This window comes from Belonocnema kinseyi, chromosome 4, assembly GCF_010883055.1.
Source record: "Belonocnema kinseyi isolate 2016_QV_RU_SX_M_011 chromosome 4, B_treatae_v1, whole genome shotgun sequence".
NCBI classification, from domain to species: Eukaryota; Metazoa; Arthropoda; class Insecta; order Hymenoptera; family Cynipidae; genus Belonocnema; species Belonocnema kinseyi.
In genome coordinates, this window is record NC_046660.1 from 137,553,214 (window position 1) to 137,571,287 (window position 18,074).

Consider the following 18,074-nt stretch of genomic DNA (forward strand, 5'->3'; position numbering starts at 1 on the left):
TGTCTTGTCTGGGTGCCCGGAAAATTCTAATTTGATTGATTTCGTTCTTTTGTCAGCGTGAAATGAAGTATGATGTTATTTGTCACACTTCTTGCAATGTTTCCAACTCTTACATGGCGACGGATGCGCGCATGGACAGTTTTTGCACAATTTGTAAATTTTTGCAATATTCCAGTCTTCTTGAACTGCGAGTTCGTTGCAAATGGGATAATTGTAAAGATGATGCAATATTGCGGCCACTCGAGGCAACTCTCTCCAATGAGCGAAGTTTGAATACCGTTGATTGAATGAATTTATAAAATTCATTCAATTTTGGAAGCTTCTTCCCCTCTACTTTATGTTGCCATCTAGCTAAAATTACCTGTGGTAAACACCGTTCTAGTATTCTGATTATGACTTACTTTCCAAATGGAACCTGCACTTCGTTTAACATACTAAGATGTTGGCGCGCTTTATCTATAAGTGAAGAAAGCTCGTCGGGCCTTGCTTTTGAAAACACTGGTAGATGTAAAAGAGCGTCAAGAAGTTTGAATACGATCGTACGTTTCTGGGCCGTATCTCGTACAGTGATTGCCAAGCTTTCCCGTAATTTTCTCCACTTATCGGAAAAGAACTGATTTTATTCCAAGCTGATCCGGTGAGCGCGTTTGCTAATTGAGTATATTTCATGTTGTCACTAAGATCTGTACGCGAATGCACGAATGTCACGAAGCTATGCTTCCACGAAACCCATTTATCATGGTCCCCGTGAAATTGAGGAATTTTAATATCCAGCAATCTCGGCCTATCTTGTCTTTCCGAAATCGTAATATTGCTAGTGTTCAAGGTCGAGCTAGCAAGTGTTGTCACGGTTTGTAATTTTGTGACTGCGGTCGAGACTTTGTAATATTCCGATTCGATTTCGAAAAATGATTCGATACGAGAATTTTCCGGATTCAGATCGATCAATTGGTCGTTATATTTCTTATATTCGGTAAAACGAGAAGCAATTACTTTCAAATGCAATCGTGCATTCATCGAATCACATTTGGGATTTTGGAGATAATCGCACAATTTGGATATGGCGTTTTCGAGAGAAACCTCTTTCGGCACAATGTATGCAACGCGTTTTTTCTGAATTTCGTGCAGCGCCATTTTTTTGTTAAAAAAATTAAATCTCACTTTAAAGTTAATTCCCTATTAGGGATGCCTAAGGTTGTCGCAACACAAACAACGGAAATGCGCATAGATTTATTTTGTAGCTAGTTAAGAAACGCAAGAGCAACGAGGAATTTAAGAAGGCAGTATTTATCTTACTCAAAATCCTTCAGTGCATGGCACGGTCTGAATGGCGACTTCCGGTCGCCGGCGAAATTAAGATGCGCACGTAGTTGCCACGCTGGAATGTTGGCACTTGGTCCCGAGAAAGGCGTCGAAACCCGCGCGCGTGGGACGCCATCAATTTCCTCGAAATTTCGATGAAGGATGAATTTTACTCACATCCCACATGAGGCACCATGTTTTGTTGTGAATCGCCTAGCTGTAGGTAGTTCAGCGATTTAATTTTGTTTCGTTATTATTTAGCACTTCAACTCCCATCCCAACGATTCCCGTGTACGAGGGCCATTTAATAAGTCTGTGACTTTTCACAACGTGACGCTGTTATCGTAAATATGTTACTACTACAGGAGAGTGCAATCACATAGCCGTACGTATACAAAGTTTTAAATCAGTTCGTTCGTTAGAAAATTTTCAGATATTAGGAAACGGAAACGGCATGTCATCGTTGATGAGTGTTTCACTGAATTTCGCTGCGGCCGTATGAGTACAAGTGAAGTTGAGAGTTCTCGCCGTCCAAAACAGGTGATTTCTCAAGTAATTATGGACAAAATTCACGATTCAGTTCCGCTGTAAACATTTCAGTCAGACGCGCATGGCAAATTTTACATGAATGCTTATGCATGAAAAAGCAAAATTATTAGATTTACGCTATGAAATACTTTTTCATCCACCTTATTACCGAGATTTGGCTCCTTCTGATTGTTTTTTCTTTCCTAACATGAAAATTTGGCTTGGAGGTCAAAGTTATTCATCGAACGAAGAGGTGATTGCTACGACAACTGAGTATTTTGAGGTGTTCAAAAGAAGTTATTTTTTGGATGGAGGAATTTGAAATGAAACCACGTTTTATGGGGAAAAAGCCGGGCGGCATAAAAAACCCAGTTTTATTAAACGTTCAGAAAACACAAGAGAAATTCACAATAAAGATTCGTCAGACGATGGATATCCTGATTCCTTCGACAGGAATCAGTGGCTTAGACGATCATCCCGATTCCCTGATCGGAATCAGTGGAGTTAAATCGATGATTTCCTGGTAGGCGATCGAACGCGATGTAGCTCCGCACGCACCGTGTACATTGATCAGTGAACGAAGAACGAATACTCGCCGGAAAGTGACTGCCTGTTGCGGCACCGACATCGGCTCTCATGCCCGCGCATGCTCACTCTTACGCCTCGCCACCCCTCTATGTTACCTTCCAGTAGATCTAACTACAAATCTTCGTGCCATGAACCGCATGAAAACTCTTAATTTCTAAAACTGTGTTACGTTCTAACAATATTTTTCGTATTATTTTTTAATTTAATGGGCCTGTTTGACATTATTTGAAATGGAGCTTGAATCATTTCAAATGGAAAAAGACTTGCTGTAATTTCATTAATATTATTTGTAATGATCTCTTCTCTTTCTCTATCGATTCCTCTATTTCTATCCATTCTACTTAGTCTTTCTATTTCGAATTGCGGCATATTTGATTTTCGTATCATTGATTGCCTTTGCACTGGTATCGGTAACGAGTGTCCGTCTTCGTGACCGCTGCTTCTATTATTTGTTATTCTTTTTCATGCACCTGTTAATGCCTGTCTTTGCTCGTTAGATTCTAATTCTGGTTCCTCAAAATGAACCGTATTTTGTACGTTTTTAGACTTATTACTTTTATTCAATAAATTTTGTCTTGTATTTAAAATTCTATCCATTTTTTCACTTAGATTTCTTCATTTCTTCTACAAGTTCATTTATTTTTGTTTTATCCCTTTTATTATCTTTTAAATTAATTAATTCTTCTGCTTCATTCTAAAATTCATTATTACTTTCTAAAAATGAATCAATTTGAAAAGTTTTATCGTTGATTATCGCGTTTTCTTTTTCCTGCCTTTCTATCTCTTTTCGTAGTCCTTCCCCGATTGACTTTCTCTGTTTTCGTTTTCAAAATTATTTGCCTTTATTTGTGCGCTATCTTCTTCGATTAAAATTTCTGCAGCTAATCTATTCTCCCCATTTTTTTCTCATTTTCTATCGGGTTTGCCATTTTCGTTCTATCTCAAGGGTTCCTATGGCTCATTAAAAACCGACACGTTCACGCGAGTGAGCGTCTCGGTGTTTAATACTGAATTTCTAATCCTTTCGATTTCTACTTTTTTTCTGGATTATTAAATCCTTCACTTATCCAATCGTGCTATAAGGAGTACAGATAAGGCGTTTTTTCTCAGGGTGGTTTTTTGTTTTATTGGAGGAGGCAGAGCTTGCGAACATGTGGAGTATACCAACATTTTTAAACGGACATTTATACATTTCTACCCGAACTTTTCCGAAAAATCAATAAACGTGATTCATGAAATCAATCTCAATAAAATGTTCTCAAACCATTTTCAATATTTGACCATTTTCCTTTACCAAAATTTTGCGTTTAACTTCTCTTCTTTAATAGCACACATGTATCCAATTTTTTATTTGAATTTTCATCATGTTAAGACTTCTTCTCGACTTGGGAGGATTTTGAAGGAATTGTGGGGTTTTTGAGGAGAGTGCCAAATTTCTGGGAGATCTCACAGATTTAGGGGAAGGGGAGGATGTGGAGCATCGAGAAGCAGGAAGTCAGAAAATATTAACAATGAAAATAAAAAAGGCAAAACGCAGCAGGCGAACGCAATTCTTTCCCGGGCGATAAAGCCAAGTCGCCGAACGATGAAACTCGTGAAGTTCTTAGAAGGGGCGATGAAGGGTGATTCTCGGAGTTGTCTTAATACCACTTGGTGTCCTTCTGGTGTAGCACTCGTACATGGATCACTATGTGACATGGCAGATAGCACAAGACTAATTTGCACGGTCGGTATTTTAGGTGATAGGACTAGGTGGTGGTGTTCTCCCCACTACTAGCCCTAGACCCGCAGTGACGTATTATCGGAGGCTGATTATAACTTTGTTATTAACTCAAGTCTTTTTTAGACATTATTCTATTTTGACAAAAAGTTCGATCTTTTGAATTACAAATACGTTTTTTAATTTAAAAATTTTGCTATTTAATTCTGGGTTCAGACATAATCTCTTTGGGTTAACAACTCAACTATCTTGTTAAATATTATTGGATTTTCTACAAAAATTACGATCTTTTGAATTTGGTTAAAAATCAATTTATTTTTTTAAAGCATTTTTCTAGTTTTAAAAGAAAGTTTGATCTTTTCAATTGAAAATTCGCCTTCCAATTTGAAGATTTTAATGTAAAGTTTTAGGTTTATAATTAATTTCTTTTGGTTAAAAACTCAACTATTTTATTATACGTTATTCTAATTTGATAGAAAGTTCGGCCTATTGAATTAAAAATTCGCCCTTTAATTTAAAACTTTACTGTTTTATTCTAGGTTCATAAATAATCTCTTTTCGTTAAATACTTAACTAACCTGTTAAACATTCTATTTCGGACCGAAAGTTCGATGTTTTGTTTTAAAAATTCGACTTTTAATTTGGAAATTTTAATATCAAATTCTGGGTTCAGAAATAATCTCTTTTGTTTAAAAATTCAACTTTTTTGTTAAACATTATTCCATTTTAGACAGAAAGTTCCTTCTTTTCATTAAAAAATTTTTCTTTCATTTTAAAAATTGTACTATTAAATTCTGGGTTCAGAATTAATCTCGGGGTTAAAAACGCAACTATCTTGTTAAATATGATTCTATTTTGTACAAAAATTTTGCTCTTTTGTATTAAAAATACGCCTTTTAATTTGCAAATTTTTCTATTCAATTCTGGGTTCAGAATTAATCTCTTTTTGGTTAAGAGTTCAACTAGTTTGTTCAGCGTTTTTCTATTTTGGACAAAGTTCTTTTTTTTATAAAAAATTTTCTTTTAATTTGAAAATTTTACTATTAAATTCTGAGTTCAGAATTAATCTCGTTTTAAAAATTCATTCTATTTTGTAGAACATTCTTCTATTTTAAACACGAAGTTCGACCTTTTGATTTAAAAATTCGCCTTTTATTTTGAAAACTTGACAAATAAATTCTGGGTTCAGAATTAATCTCTTTTATTTGAAAATTTGTCTATGTTGTTAGACATTATTCTATCTTGGACAGAAATTTTAATCTTTTGAATTTAAAATCTCCTTTTAATTTGAAAATTTTGCTATAAAATTCTGGGTTCAGAATTAATCTTTTTTTTGGTAAGAATTCAACTATTTTGTTCAGCATTTTTCTAGTTTGGACAGAAAGTTATTTTTTTTATTTAAAATTTTCTTTTAATTTGAAAATTTTAATATTGAATTCTGGGTTCAGAATTAATCTCTTTTTAAAAATTCATCTATTTTGTAGAACATTGTTCTATTTTAGACTCAAAGTTCGACCTTTTGAATTAAAAATTCGCCTTTTATTTTGAAAACTTGAAAATTAAATTCTGGGTTTAGAATTAATCTCTTTTGGTTAACAGTTTATCAATATAGTTGAACATTCTTTTATTTTGGCTAGAAAGTTCCATTTTTTAAATCAAAAATTTGCTTTTTAATTTGAAAATTTTACTATTAAATTCTGGGATAAGAATGGATCTATTTTGGTTAAAAATGCATCTCTTGTTAAACATGGTTCTATTTTGGACAGAAAGTTCAATGTTTTTAATTAAAGTTTCGTCTTTTAATTCGAAGATTTTGCAATTAAATTCTGGTTTCAGAATCAATCTCTTGGTAAAAACTCAATTATTATGCTCTACATTATTCTATTTTTGATAGAAAGTTCGATCTTTAGAATTAAAAGTTCGCCTTTTAATTCGAAGATTGTTCTCTTAAATCCTGGGCTTAAAATTAATCTCTTTTGGTTAAAAACTTAACAATTTTGTTAAACATTAGTCTATTTTGGACAGAAAGTTCGATCATTTGAATGAAAAATTTATCTTTTATTTTGAAGTTTTTACTATTAAATGATGGGTTCAGAATTAATCTCTTCTGGTTAATAACTCAACTACTTTGTTAAACGTTATTCTATTTTGTACAGAAAGTTCGATCATTTGAATTAAAGATTCTTTTATTTTGAAGTTTTTACTATTAATTGCTGGGTTTAAGATTTATCTTCTTGGGGTTAAAAACTCAACTACTTTGTTATACAAAATTTTATTTTGTATAAAATATCTTCTTAATTAAAAATTCGCCTTCCAATTTCAAATTTAGCCATTAAGTTCTGGGTTAAGAATCAATTTCTTTTGGGTAAAAACTGAACTATTTTGTTAAACTTTATTGTATTTTGGACATAAAGTTCCATGTTTTTGATAAAAATTCTCCGTTCTGGGCTTCTTCTTGTAAAATTCAGTTACTCTGGTGTCAAATAATTGCCTCCATCTCCCTTCGTCATGCCATTTTCAACTTTTAGGGAAAATGACCTTGATGGGTTTCATCAAGACTAATTTTCCCAACATAACATTAGTTTGTATAACGAGAATATTATCCTCGCATAGCATGCGCTTACTGATATCATGTTACGACGGGTTGTCCAGAATGACCTCAAGAGCCGTTGATGGTATTACTATCATAGCACCAGTGGTCGCCAAGCAGAAAACCCTTTGAAGGCTTTCCAGTTGTGTAATAGTTCTGATTAATTTAGTTCTTGACAAGCATATCATTGCTGCATATTCTATTGTGGGTATGATTCTCATTATATACAACCAGTAAGGAATTCTCGGTTTTAAGCCACAGAGATTCCCTCTGACGCATCTACTTGCCCATAAAACCATCTTAGGTGTTATACCATTGCGTCAACATGGAGTTTTAAGGTTAATTTGGGGCAAACATTACTTGTAAATACTTCACTGATTTTGAAAATTGTACTTCCTAACTGTAGAACTTACGATTTCTAAGGTCAGGAAGCTTCCTTCTTTTGGTAAAATGTACGAGTTCGACCTCGTCCGGGTTAACAGACAAACAACAGACCTTAGACTATTTTTCTACTATGTTGAGTGCTGACTGCATGAGATCTACTAAGGTACCCTTATGCTTCCCTGTTACAAGGATCGCCAGGTCATCTACATAGGCTGGAGTGTTGATGTGTGTGGTGGGTGCAAGAAATTCTCCCTGTGGGATCACCTTAACCACTTGACTGTGGGCTCATTTTCAAGAAACATGCCCAGACTGCCGAAAATTGAAAATTGCAGTTCAAACTCCTGATGGGGATTTTCTGAATGGGGGCCTAGAGTTGATCAAGAAAATGTGCGTTATCAAAATTTTGGATTTCTTTATAAACAATTTAGTGAACACATGTGGTTTTTGTGAATCGGCTACTTCGTGTTACTTCAAACTGGCATTTTTTTGAGGAAATGGAAGTGTAATAAATTCGAGTTAGAAACTGAATGGAAATTAACAAAAAATCATCATTATTTTGATATAGTACACCTATTAACGACCATCGTTTTATTCCTCGAGCGTGGATTGGGATTCTGATGTTCCGTTTTTCGAGTATAAGTCGGCCGACTCATTCCCGGAAATTGGAGGGTTGCGATCTCAGGTTTGTAACGGCGATTCAATTCCTTGTAAGGCTCCGACCGTCTTAAATGACGAAATTCTTGCGAACCGGCAAACAGCAATTTCTCGCCGTATTCAAGTGGGTGAGGAGCGGGCTACCAATGACAGGCTCGATCCGTCCTCCTCACCGCTGGAATGAGCGCAGATTGCTCTGCGTTAAAAGAGCTACGAAAGATCGGTAGCCGAAGGATAGGCAGTCAGTATCTCTTGGCCCGAGAAACGTAGCAGGTCATGGGGGAACCTGTGCTCCTACCGACGATCCCCTGTCAACCTGTAGACTTATATTCATTCAATTAAATTAGTTTATTTCCATCTTTAAATTCCAGCCTTTATTATTCCGTTTTCGCCACCCTTTATTTTAACTCCTATCCTCCCCCTAAAATATTCGATCAAAATTCGGATACCAGAGTGTATCCCTCAGTGTCCACGCGCATCAGACGTCATACCGAGCAGCTAACCAGGATGCCAGGAGTACCCCAGCAATGAGAGACATCGAAGGAACCTCAGTCCGAGGAACCGACAGGTGAGTGGATTGTCCGTCAGGTTTCCGAAATTGGTGCGGCACCGTTTGGAAATCTGGCGGTCCGTCCGATCCCGGTTTTTTTCGGTAGTGCGTGGCGCGATCGCGGATTCCATTCTCGCTCGTTTCGCCTAGGATCGGCGGTTGACAGCTACCGGGCTGTCGACCGAATGACCTAGGACTAGGACTCATTTCGGAAGTTACTACCTTTAGGTAGTGATTTACGAAAGAGTTCTCCGCGTTGTTTCCCTCAGGTGCGATCCCTTCGCGCGGACCCTTCTGTCCTTCTCATTCATTCTCCCGACCGAGATAAACTCGGTGATTAACAGTGTTTCGTCCCGGATTCACCTGTGTGGACTCATCAGTGTGGTGATCACAGGTGAACCCTACCACAGACGCCTTTGGAATACTTCGCGGTTCTTCGAAATTTTGTTTCCTTTCGATCACAAGATTGACTCCCCATTGATCACAACCCCAGAATTTATATAATATTTATTCTTATTATTCAGCGGGGTATCAGTTTGAACAATTTTTATAAACAAATGCACATTTGGACTATTATCTGAGAAATATAAAACTATTCTTCTGCAGGTGTGACTAGTAGATATCTTGTCAATGGCTCTCTTGATTGATAACTTGATATAAGACAACAATTGTTCATTGTTTAAACAAATTTTATTAACAAATGCATAAACTTGCCAGTTTTCACTGCGAAGATTTAGTTTTTCCACAGATAAATTTAAATTACTATGCTTTTGGCTCAGTACTGCCACAAACGACCATTAGACTACCATTGTTGTGTTATTCACGAAGTTATTCATTTCTTAGCTAGAGCTGTCCTAATTATAAACAATAGTTGTCTAATGTAAATTTGCTACAGTACTTTTTAATTGGCTACTGTAGGCAATTCCCAAGAAACCACATTTGTTCACTAAATTATGTATGACAAAAGAAAATGTTGTTTTTTATACGTGCGTAAGAAATGCTACTTTCCACGTCTGTTTAGTAAGCACAAAATGATAAATTTCCCACGATACTATTATTGCAGTTCTGATATTCTTGGCATTTGAAAAAAGTGTGTATAGAAGTAAAAAGGATATTTGTTCTATTCAGGGTGGATTACAAGGGGTAGGATGTATTGGCAGTTTAAAAAACTCCTTTTGCTTTCCAGTGAATATTTTCTTGAACAAAAACGGAGTGTTAGTATATAAACAATGAGTAAACGAATTTTCGCTACTAGGGGTGATTTCTCTGAATTCAAGGGTGATTCTAATGGGTTGTAACTACACACTAATTTGTTTAAGATATCTGTGAGCCTCCACATACTTTTCCATCCATCGCGTGGGTGTAGAATTATTGCAATTTCGGAAAAGGGCTTAATACAGTAAAGTACTTCATGGCAAATATTTTAAAAAATCGGGAAAAACGCAGTTTTCGAGTATCGATATTAATTTGCAATTTAAAAAATTGTGAAGCAGACTATGGAATCGTGATCAGGATATCCTGAAGTCTATATAAATACTCGAGCAGGTCTGATTTTCAATGAATTTCGTATCTCCTAGACTGCTGTGGGCTAGAATGAAAGTAGGAATCAAAAGATTATTTTTCATAGCATGCTACGCACCAGTATAATTGACTTTGTTGTTGGGAATGCAAGACTAACAGAGTTAATCAAAGATATAAGGGCCATGAGGGGTTCTAAATGCAACACTGATCATTACCTTCTGATCTCCAAAATAAGATAATTGAAAGCATAGATAAGGCAACCTGGGAGGCGCTTATAAATAACAAAGATATAGAGGGTGCATGGACTAAGTTTCGGGATATCATTTTTAGGTGTGCGATCGAAGTGTGTGGTACCGCAGTTGTAGGAAGAATGTCTGGTGATGCGTGGTGGAGTGATGAAATTTAGGCTGCCCAAAATGCAAAGAAAGAAGCGTACAGGAGAACTTTGAACATCGCAGGTCTTAGCGATGAGGAAAGAAATAGAAGTATTAAGGATTAAATACGCAAAAAGAGAATACTCAAACGATTAATTAAGGAAAGTAAAAATAAAAATAGAGTAGAAGAAGAAAAGAAAATACAAAACGACTAGTCATGAGGAAATGCTTTATGATGCAGACGGGATACTAGACGTTTTCAGAGACTATTTTAGGGGACAATTCGGAGATGAAACTATACGACGCTACAACTGCGACTTAGAACACGATTCGTTAGAAAACTCAATTGAGAAAGTATGTGTCGCGGAGGTTAGGGATATAATTAAGAACTTGAAAAACCATATATAACAATATATACGAATAGCAAAGCGAGTGAAGGGTAAATAGGAAATTTAGTGTCTGTTTCGATATTATTCAAGGAGTTAGACAAGGATGCGTTATGTCTTCATGGTTATTTATTATATTCATGGACAAGTGTTTGAGAATGGCTCTTTTCGACGAAGGTGTGGATATCGAAACAGTAAGGGTACGTGGGTTAGCGTTCGCAGATCATAAGGTTGTTATGGCAGAGTCAATCGAAGACTTGCAAAGAATGTTGAATAAACTGAATGCAAGCGTGAAGAACATGGGCTCGTATACCTTGGTAGCTTATTTACTAGGGACCGGAAGATAGATGAGAAATTAGATAGACGCATAAACGAAGATAAGAAGGTTATTTGTAGAGCAGGGTCCCTTATCAGAAGTAAAAATATATCAAATAATGCTAAAATGGCAATACATAATTCTATATTTGTAGCGACTGTACTATACGGTAGTGAGACATGGACCTATCAAGAAAAAGATAAGAGTAAAATTATTGCAATCGACATGAGATTCTTACGCATAATATCCGGAAAAACTCTGACAGACAGAGTGTGTAACTAGATAATTCTCTAAGAATGTCGTGCAGAAGAGACGTTAGTAGACACATGGGAAAGAAATTGGTTAAGATGATTCGGGCATGTTGAGAGAATGCCAAATGAACGACTAGCGAAACAAGTTCATCAAGGTAAAGTAAATAGCAGATTTCCCAGAGGCAGACCGCGGACAGAATGGTTAGATTGTGTGAATGATACTCTAGTTAGAAGAGACAAAAAGCCACCGAAACACGAGAGCCTACATGAAAAAATGCATGGAATTAAAGAAGCTAGAAAAGTATGCCAGAACAGAAAAGTGTGGCGGCAAATAGTTAATAAAAAGAGTGTCAGTAGTGTGAATGATGTCTGAAACAAAAGATCTTGGAAACTAAGGGATTTAAGTGGGGAACCTTACATAACGATGTTCTGAGGCTCTTCACTTGGGTTGATTTCTAGAGAAATTGAATTCTGGATCAATCTTAAAATTTTATATCCCTTCCTCACATTACTCATTTCTCCACAAGTCACGCCTACCCCGAAAGGGAAATGGCTTTATGGTGTAATAATAACACAATAATAATTGTTAATTAAAACACCTGTACGCTTAAATCCACTAAAATATTTCATGGGAAAGAATGGGTCTTTTTCCGGCAGCCAGTGAAAAGTCCTAAATGGTAAAGATCTTTGCCATCAGCAGTCAAGAGATTAAAACTTTGAACTTCACTTCATTATTATGCAATGAAGTATGTACCGTTCTGCTTTTCAACTTGGAGTTGATCCACATGTTTACTGTGTCGCTAACTCCGAGTATTTCTGTGGAACCGTATATTGTTCCAATTGGGTTGTTACTAAATGCCCACTCTATATCTAAAAATTCTGCAAATCCTACTTCACCTTTCGGCATTATATTATTAATGCGGGAGATAAACGGCTTCACCATTCCTTTCTTCTTCTTTCTAAATACCTTCATTTGCACACATCCTTTCACTTTCTCTTTCAGATCCTCCCATATCTCTTCCATCGACTCTTCCTCAAAGCTTACCTTTCCCCACTGCTCCTGATACTTCTCTATCGCCTTCCTCGTCCATGACAAACTCTCCCTTAACGACTCTTCTTCCCTACCCTGTCTTCCGCCACCCACCCCTTTTATCCACAAACTTCATGGCCGATGGTCTGATTCGACCCTCCCTTCCACTGCGAATTTTTATGTCTCCTCCCACCCTTGCATATTCATGATCACATATTCTATCACCGATACCCCCATCTTAATCACATACGTGTATTCTCCCTGTTCGTTCCCTTTCACCATACCATGCACCACCGCCCGGCCCCCATCTTCCATTCAATCTCTTAGAATCTTGAACTCTTTATTAATCATCTTGTCCTTCGATTTCCCTTCGAAGCTTTTCCCCTCCCGGTATAGCCCCCCCCATTCTCGAATTACCCCCTCCCCCAAGTACCCTCATACCCTTCTCTCTCTCCTAGTAAGTCTTCCACTCTTTCTTTAATACTTTCCATCCCATCCTTATTGTACACAGTCACAAACTTTTACGTTACCCCTCCTATCTTTACTATCCCCCCTTTGTACCTCCCTCTCCCTCTCTATGAACTTTTCCCTCTAATCCATCCCTAACTGGAGCCTCCACCAATACCCCCTTGGCAACTTTGGCTCTACTCTATTCCATTCATTTCCATCTACCCAAGTCTACCAGTTCCATCACATCAAATTCGTGAATATACCTGCAAAAATCCTGATCTTTCTTTTTTACCCCTTCTGCGTTCCAGTATAGTGCCTTTAGCACTCCTTTACCCTGCTTTACTCCCACCCCCTACTTCCCACGAAACAAATTCCCCTGTGCCTCCTTTAACACCTCCTTTGGTATATAGGTATGTCCCATACCTATATTTTCTCATCTACTTTTATTTTTCGATAACCTATATTCTTGGCGCTCTCTTCACTCCTCTCCCTCCTAGCCCTGTCGTTTAGCATTCTTTGTATATCCCTTTCCTTTCTCGTCAAAACTTGATCAATGTAAACCTTCTTATCCTTTATCCTATTTTTGTTTCGCATTACCCCCAAATTTTCTTCCCAGTTCTCCAATTCCACAACTGCCACTTCATTCTCCTTTCTCCACTGAATTCTAACATTCCCTACCTTGTCTCTAAGTCACCTTATGCTCTGTAGCAGCGCTTCCATTCCCTTAATTTCTTCCCTGCCCTTTAGCTTCAACCCTCTTATTACAATATTATTTCTCCTATCTGCCTTCTACCAACCAACTACCCTTGCCAACTACTTCCATTTCCGACCTTCTCTCCACTTTCTCAAGCCTTTTTCCCGCCCTTTCCTTCCACGCGATAATCTCTTCCATCTGTTTTATTTTACCCTCTTTTCATTTCCTTACAGATACCTCCTCCGTCTGCAAGCCTACTTTCTCCTTCAGCTCTTTTACTTCATTTTTTCATCTCTTAACCTCCGGTCCTCCCTCATATTTTCTATCTGCTCTTAGCAGACCTACGACCTACGTCTCTTTGCGCTTTTTTAAATGAATTCTCTAGCGCGCTTCTCTCTGGACTCTCTTTGGTGTCTCTTTTTCTCTTCAAGAGATCCTTTCCCTCACTTGCGATAGACGCTCTTTCCCTTGCCTCGTCGCTTCCTTCGTACCGCTTTTTCCCTTCCTGAAACGCCACTCGACACCGGGCCACGCACAGCTGGCTGTTATGGCCTGTTAAAAATTTTTTCTCCTTTGAATTCACTACTAGCACTGTCAGTACTCTCGCTGACCACCTCACGCTCTCATCGCTAAAAGATAACCTTTTCCTAGCGAAGCTTGCCTTTTTTCAATCATTAGCTGAGGATTTAGAATTATTTCTAATTGAATATCAGTCGGATGTACCATAAGTCAATGAACATGTAATGGCTAAAACGTTGTTCCACCGCATTGATGTTATGAAAAAGTCGGACAAATGATATGTTAGTCTAATGGACACAAAAACAATGATTTCGTTTATGCTACTTTAGACGCATTCGGGAAATGCAAAGGGGTAAGCCTTAAAGAAACACTTTAATTGAAGCAAAAGTGCTGGAACTACCTTCAGTATCTTGTGTCAATTACTAGAAAAGTCTTCTTTAAAGTATCCCGTGACAGAAGGTCTCACTTGTCTAAATCCGGCAAAAATAGCTTTTTCTGTAAAATCAGCAGAACATCAGTTGCGCGTAGCCTTAGATACTCGTATTTTCTTGAAGGCGAATCTTCTGTCTGGTAGTTTTCTTCAGAATACGAGAACAGGATATACAATGCCCTAACGAAATCAGGATGTCTTGAATCCTTGACCATCTCTAAGGAATTATTTCTTTAAATCAGAAATTCTCGTGCTCAATGGATGGATGCTTTGGAAAAGAGCGAAAAGAAAAGAACCGAAGAAGAAAAGGCTAAAGAAAATAAAAGGACGATAGAAAGAGAAGAAAAAGATATTAAAAGTAAAAATGCTAAGTAGCTGGCAGAAATGGGAAAACAAATTGCTTCTATTGATGAGCAATTAAAGAACCGACGAGAATTACTGTTTTTAGTTTTTACATTTAGAGTTTTTTAGTCGTAGGGTGTGGTTTCTAAAATCGACATGCCTCTTAATTTATCCATGTGCAACTGTGTATCTTCTTGTTTAAAATTTCTGTGATGTGCTCTGCAATACCTGCATTAGTTTTTACTCATTTTAAATAATGTTCCTTAATTGTAAGTCATATTCAACATGCTCTGATTTCTATTTGAATATTTCACTCTCACTTATTCTAAGGATATGGGCTGTGTACTTTTTCATAAAATTACACATTGGCAATAATATTATATTTCTAACGTTTTCTAAAACAAACGATATTAATTAAACACTTGGTTCTAAACATTTCAAAAACACTGTGTTTGGTGCACGTACTACAACGTACTTGTGTATTATATAATAATACATGTGTCTATAATTTTGAAATAAATTGCAGAATCTTTCTTTTTCGCTCAAAGTTTGTAAGTTTTAGGTAAATAAATTACAAAACTAGTATTTTATTTAAATATAATAAAATATCGCAATACAGAAAATTATACATAAAAAACCTAATGTTACATACGTTTTATTTGTGATTCTAGTAAGAGGGAATTTGATATTTATGAACGAGAAAAAACCGGGAAATAGTCGAGAATTTGGTGGCCGAAAAATAGTAGACACCCTGTACAATTTAGAAATATTTCTTTGAAATACTACTTCTACTCTTAAAAACTGTTTGAAGTACTTTCTTTATCTAAAATTTAGAATAGGGCACTCAAATTGTGACGAATTCTGATTTTGAAGAGGGATTTTTCGAAATTGCTTTCTTCTAAATCCGAATTCTAATGTTTTTTAAACATTCCCGTTCCATGTGAAAAATTTCCTATTCCAAGTGAAATTATATTTATTTACAGAAACTCCCTGTTTTAAAAAAAGACAATATTTTCTAAAATTCCCGGTTTCTTATTGTAATAAAATCTTTGAATTCACGAGAACAACTACTGAATAGTGTTTACAAAGTAACTATTCTTGAACAACACAAATTGCAATTAAATCACAACTAAATTAATTAAATTACAACTCAATAAAAACTTATTTTTCAATCTTGTGTGTAATTTTGTACTTAGGAAATGTTACCCCAATAAAAATGCTATCATTCAACTACAATTTTACATCGCAAGTGAAAAAAAACTTATTTACTTTAAATAAGCCCGCAATCAACGACACATGCGCAGTAAGAAGAAGCATTTCATCGGCAAATACACTGTTCATGCTTCCAGTCAGCAATGCAGGAGGGTAATTCGTCGCCGACAAGCGCAGTAAAGAGGGAAGAGGTCGCAGGTTCCATAGTCGTCGGCGAATTGACGATCGCCCCAAGAGTTATTGGATAGGCCGAGAGTGGGCAGGGGGAGAGCGGTCCGATTAAGTTCAGACATTAGAGTCCGACTGTAGTATTTTGAATTACAAACTAGCAGGTCTTGACGTGAGAATATTTAAAACTGGGTTTTTCGTGGACAGTTCGTTAAGATTTATAAAAGAAAGTTTTTTTTCTGTTAAGTACCTTTTTTGTTTGTCTGTTTATGAAACTGCACAATAGGCAAAAGTGCTTGCTTCCCCACTTAAGGCGTTCAAGTGCAGTGTTTAGGCAAAGGTAGTCATGTCTTTTTGGATACTGCTTTCTGTGAAGGGTTTAGTCGAGTAAACGACCGAGTATCTGGACTGATTATTCAAGATAAAGCTCTCCTTTTAAACTAAATTTCCAGTTGCCCGAAAAAGTTTACAGTACGTAAGCAGGTAAAACATTTATTTTAACGTGTAACAGCAAAAATTCTTCCTCATTTCTATAAATATTTAGTTTACCCTCGTTTCCTTATCAGAAAAAAAATTTCAAAATCTTTTTACCACGCAGCAAAAATCTACCGGAAACGGTTCGTAAGTCCCTGACTGTTTACTTTTGGAGTTGGACTATGTTCAGTTCCGTTAGGTTACGTCAGGTCCATGGTCAGCCCCAAAACCGCTACTATCTCCGAGTTTTACCGTATTTCAAAAATATTGGGAAATATTGAAAAGCGCATGATAGTTGGGATACGACATATCCACTGACTGTCAAACTAAGAAAATGATGTTCAAAGTTTTAATGATATTCACTAATTAAATGTAAATAGATGTCAAATTGATTATAGAAGTTATATAACACATTTAACAAACGAAGCACTATAACGCATTTTGTAGCAATTAATAATTTAATTGAGCGGAAATTGAAAATCTATTCGGGACATGGCATAATATTTACTTGACTGTTTTGAAAGTTAGAATGTACAATCGCCAACACAATTATAAATTAAAGTATTTTAAAAGTTTTTTAGATGTTTTTTAAAGAATTTTATGATGTTGTAAATTGAATATCTTTTTTTTTTTATTTGGCTACTCTTTTTCTCTGTCTTTTTCTATTTAAAAAGTCTGTTTTATAAACATGCACAGTGGGGTAGAAGCTAATGAAAATTGCCAAAATTAAAATTTTCAATGCCAACAATTGGGGTATTTTATTTATTTTATTTCAAATTAGACACATAAAAATAATTGTGAATGAAGTTTCATCTGGATATATTAAGTAATGACCGAAGAATCAGCATTTCATTTTGAAAGTGACATACAATAGATATTATGGAAATAACAATTTTGTTCTCGTCGCCGCAATAACAATAAATTACATTGTTTAAAAAACTTTACAATTATTTAGGTTATGCGTGTTTGTCTAAGTATACAGTTTAGCTAACAAAAGGAGGAGAAATATTTCATCTTGTTTATTTTTGTTAGTATTTTATTTTGGTCATATTTCGAAAGAAATTTCCAATGTGGATACATTTTTAAAACATTGAAATTTGAAACTTTATTCTCAAGTGCTTAGAGGCCTTTCCTCCTCACCGAAAAATTTGAAAATGCCTTTTTTGCTTCTAGCCCTTTAATTGAAGGCATGAGCATAATAACTAGATAAGGACCATATGAGCTTGTAATTTTGTGATATTTAAATAACTTATTCTAGGTACCAGCTTAAAATGGTTCTCATGCAGTTGTTATCCCCGTGTTCTGACTTGCAAAGATGTGAGGTGTTAAACAAATCAATCATTTTCTTTGTTACTTAGGCATGTCATTCTACCTGTGGACTTAGCGAAGAATGTACCTAAATCTCACTTAATGACAGAAACTGAATGGCGAAACTTAGGCGTTCAACAAAGCCCTAACTGGGTGCACTACATGATGCATGGTCCAGGTATATTTTTTACATATTGTTTAAAACTTCTCTTGTTATGTCAATCCCTAGATTCAATATGACTCTATTTGTTCCTATGACTCTGTTGAGTTTCGCTCACACAGC

At 36.1% G+C, this 18,074-nt stretch overlaps 1 protein-coding gene across 6 annotated transcripts in view; it reads left to right on the top strand.

The window, feature by feature from the left end:
- The window catches only part of LOC117171963 (cyclin-dependent kinases regulatory subunit-like), a 120,209-nt gene that overhangs the window by 28,993 nt on the left and 73,142 nt on the right, over positions 1 to 18,074 (top strand). For all 6 annotated transcript variants that reach the window (XR_004466941.1, XM_033359652.1, XM_033359653.1 and 3 more), the window contains exon 2: positions 17,842 to 17,969. Coding sequence is in view for 5 of the 6 variants with exons in the window: in XM_033359652.1 (XP_033215543.1) it covers positions 17,842 to 17,969 (128 nt within the window). In the remaining variant the exon portion in view is untranslated. The remainder of the gene's footprint in view (positions 1 to 17,841; positions 17,970 to 18,074) is intronic.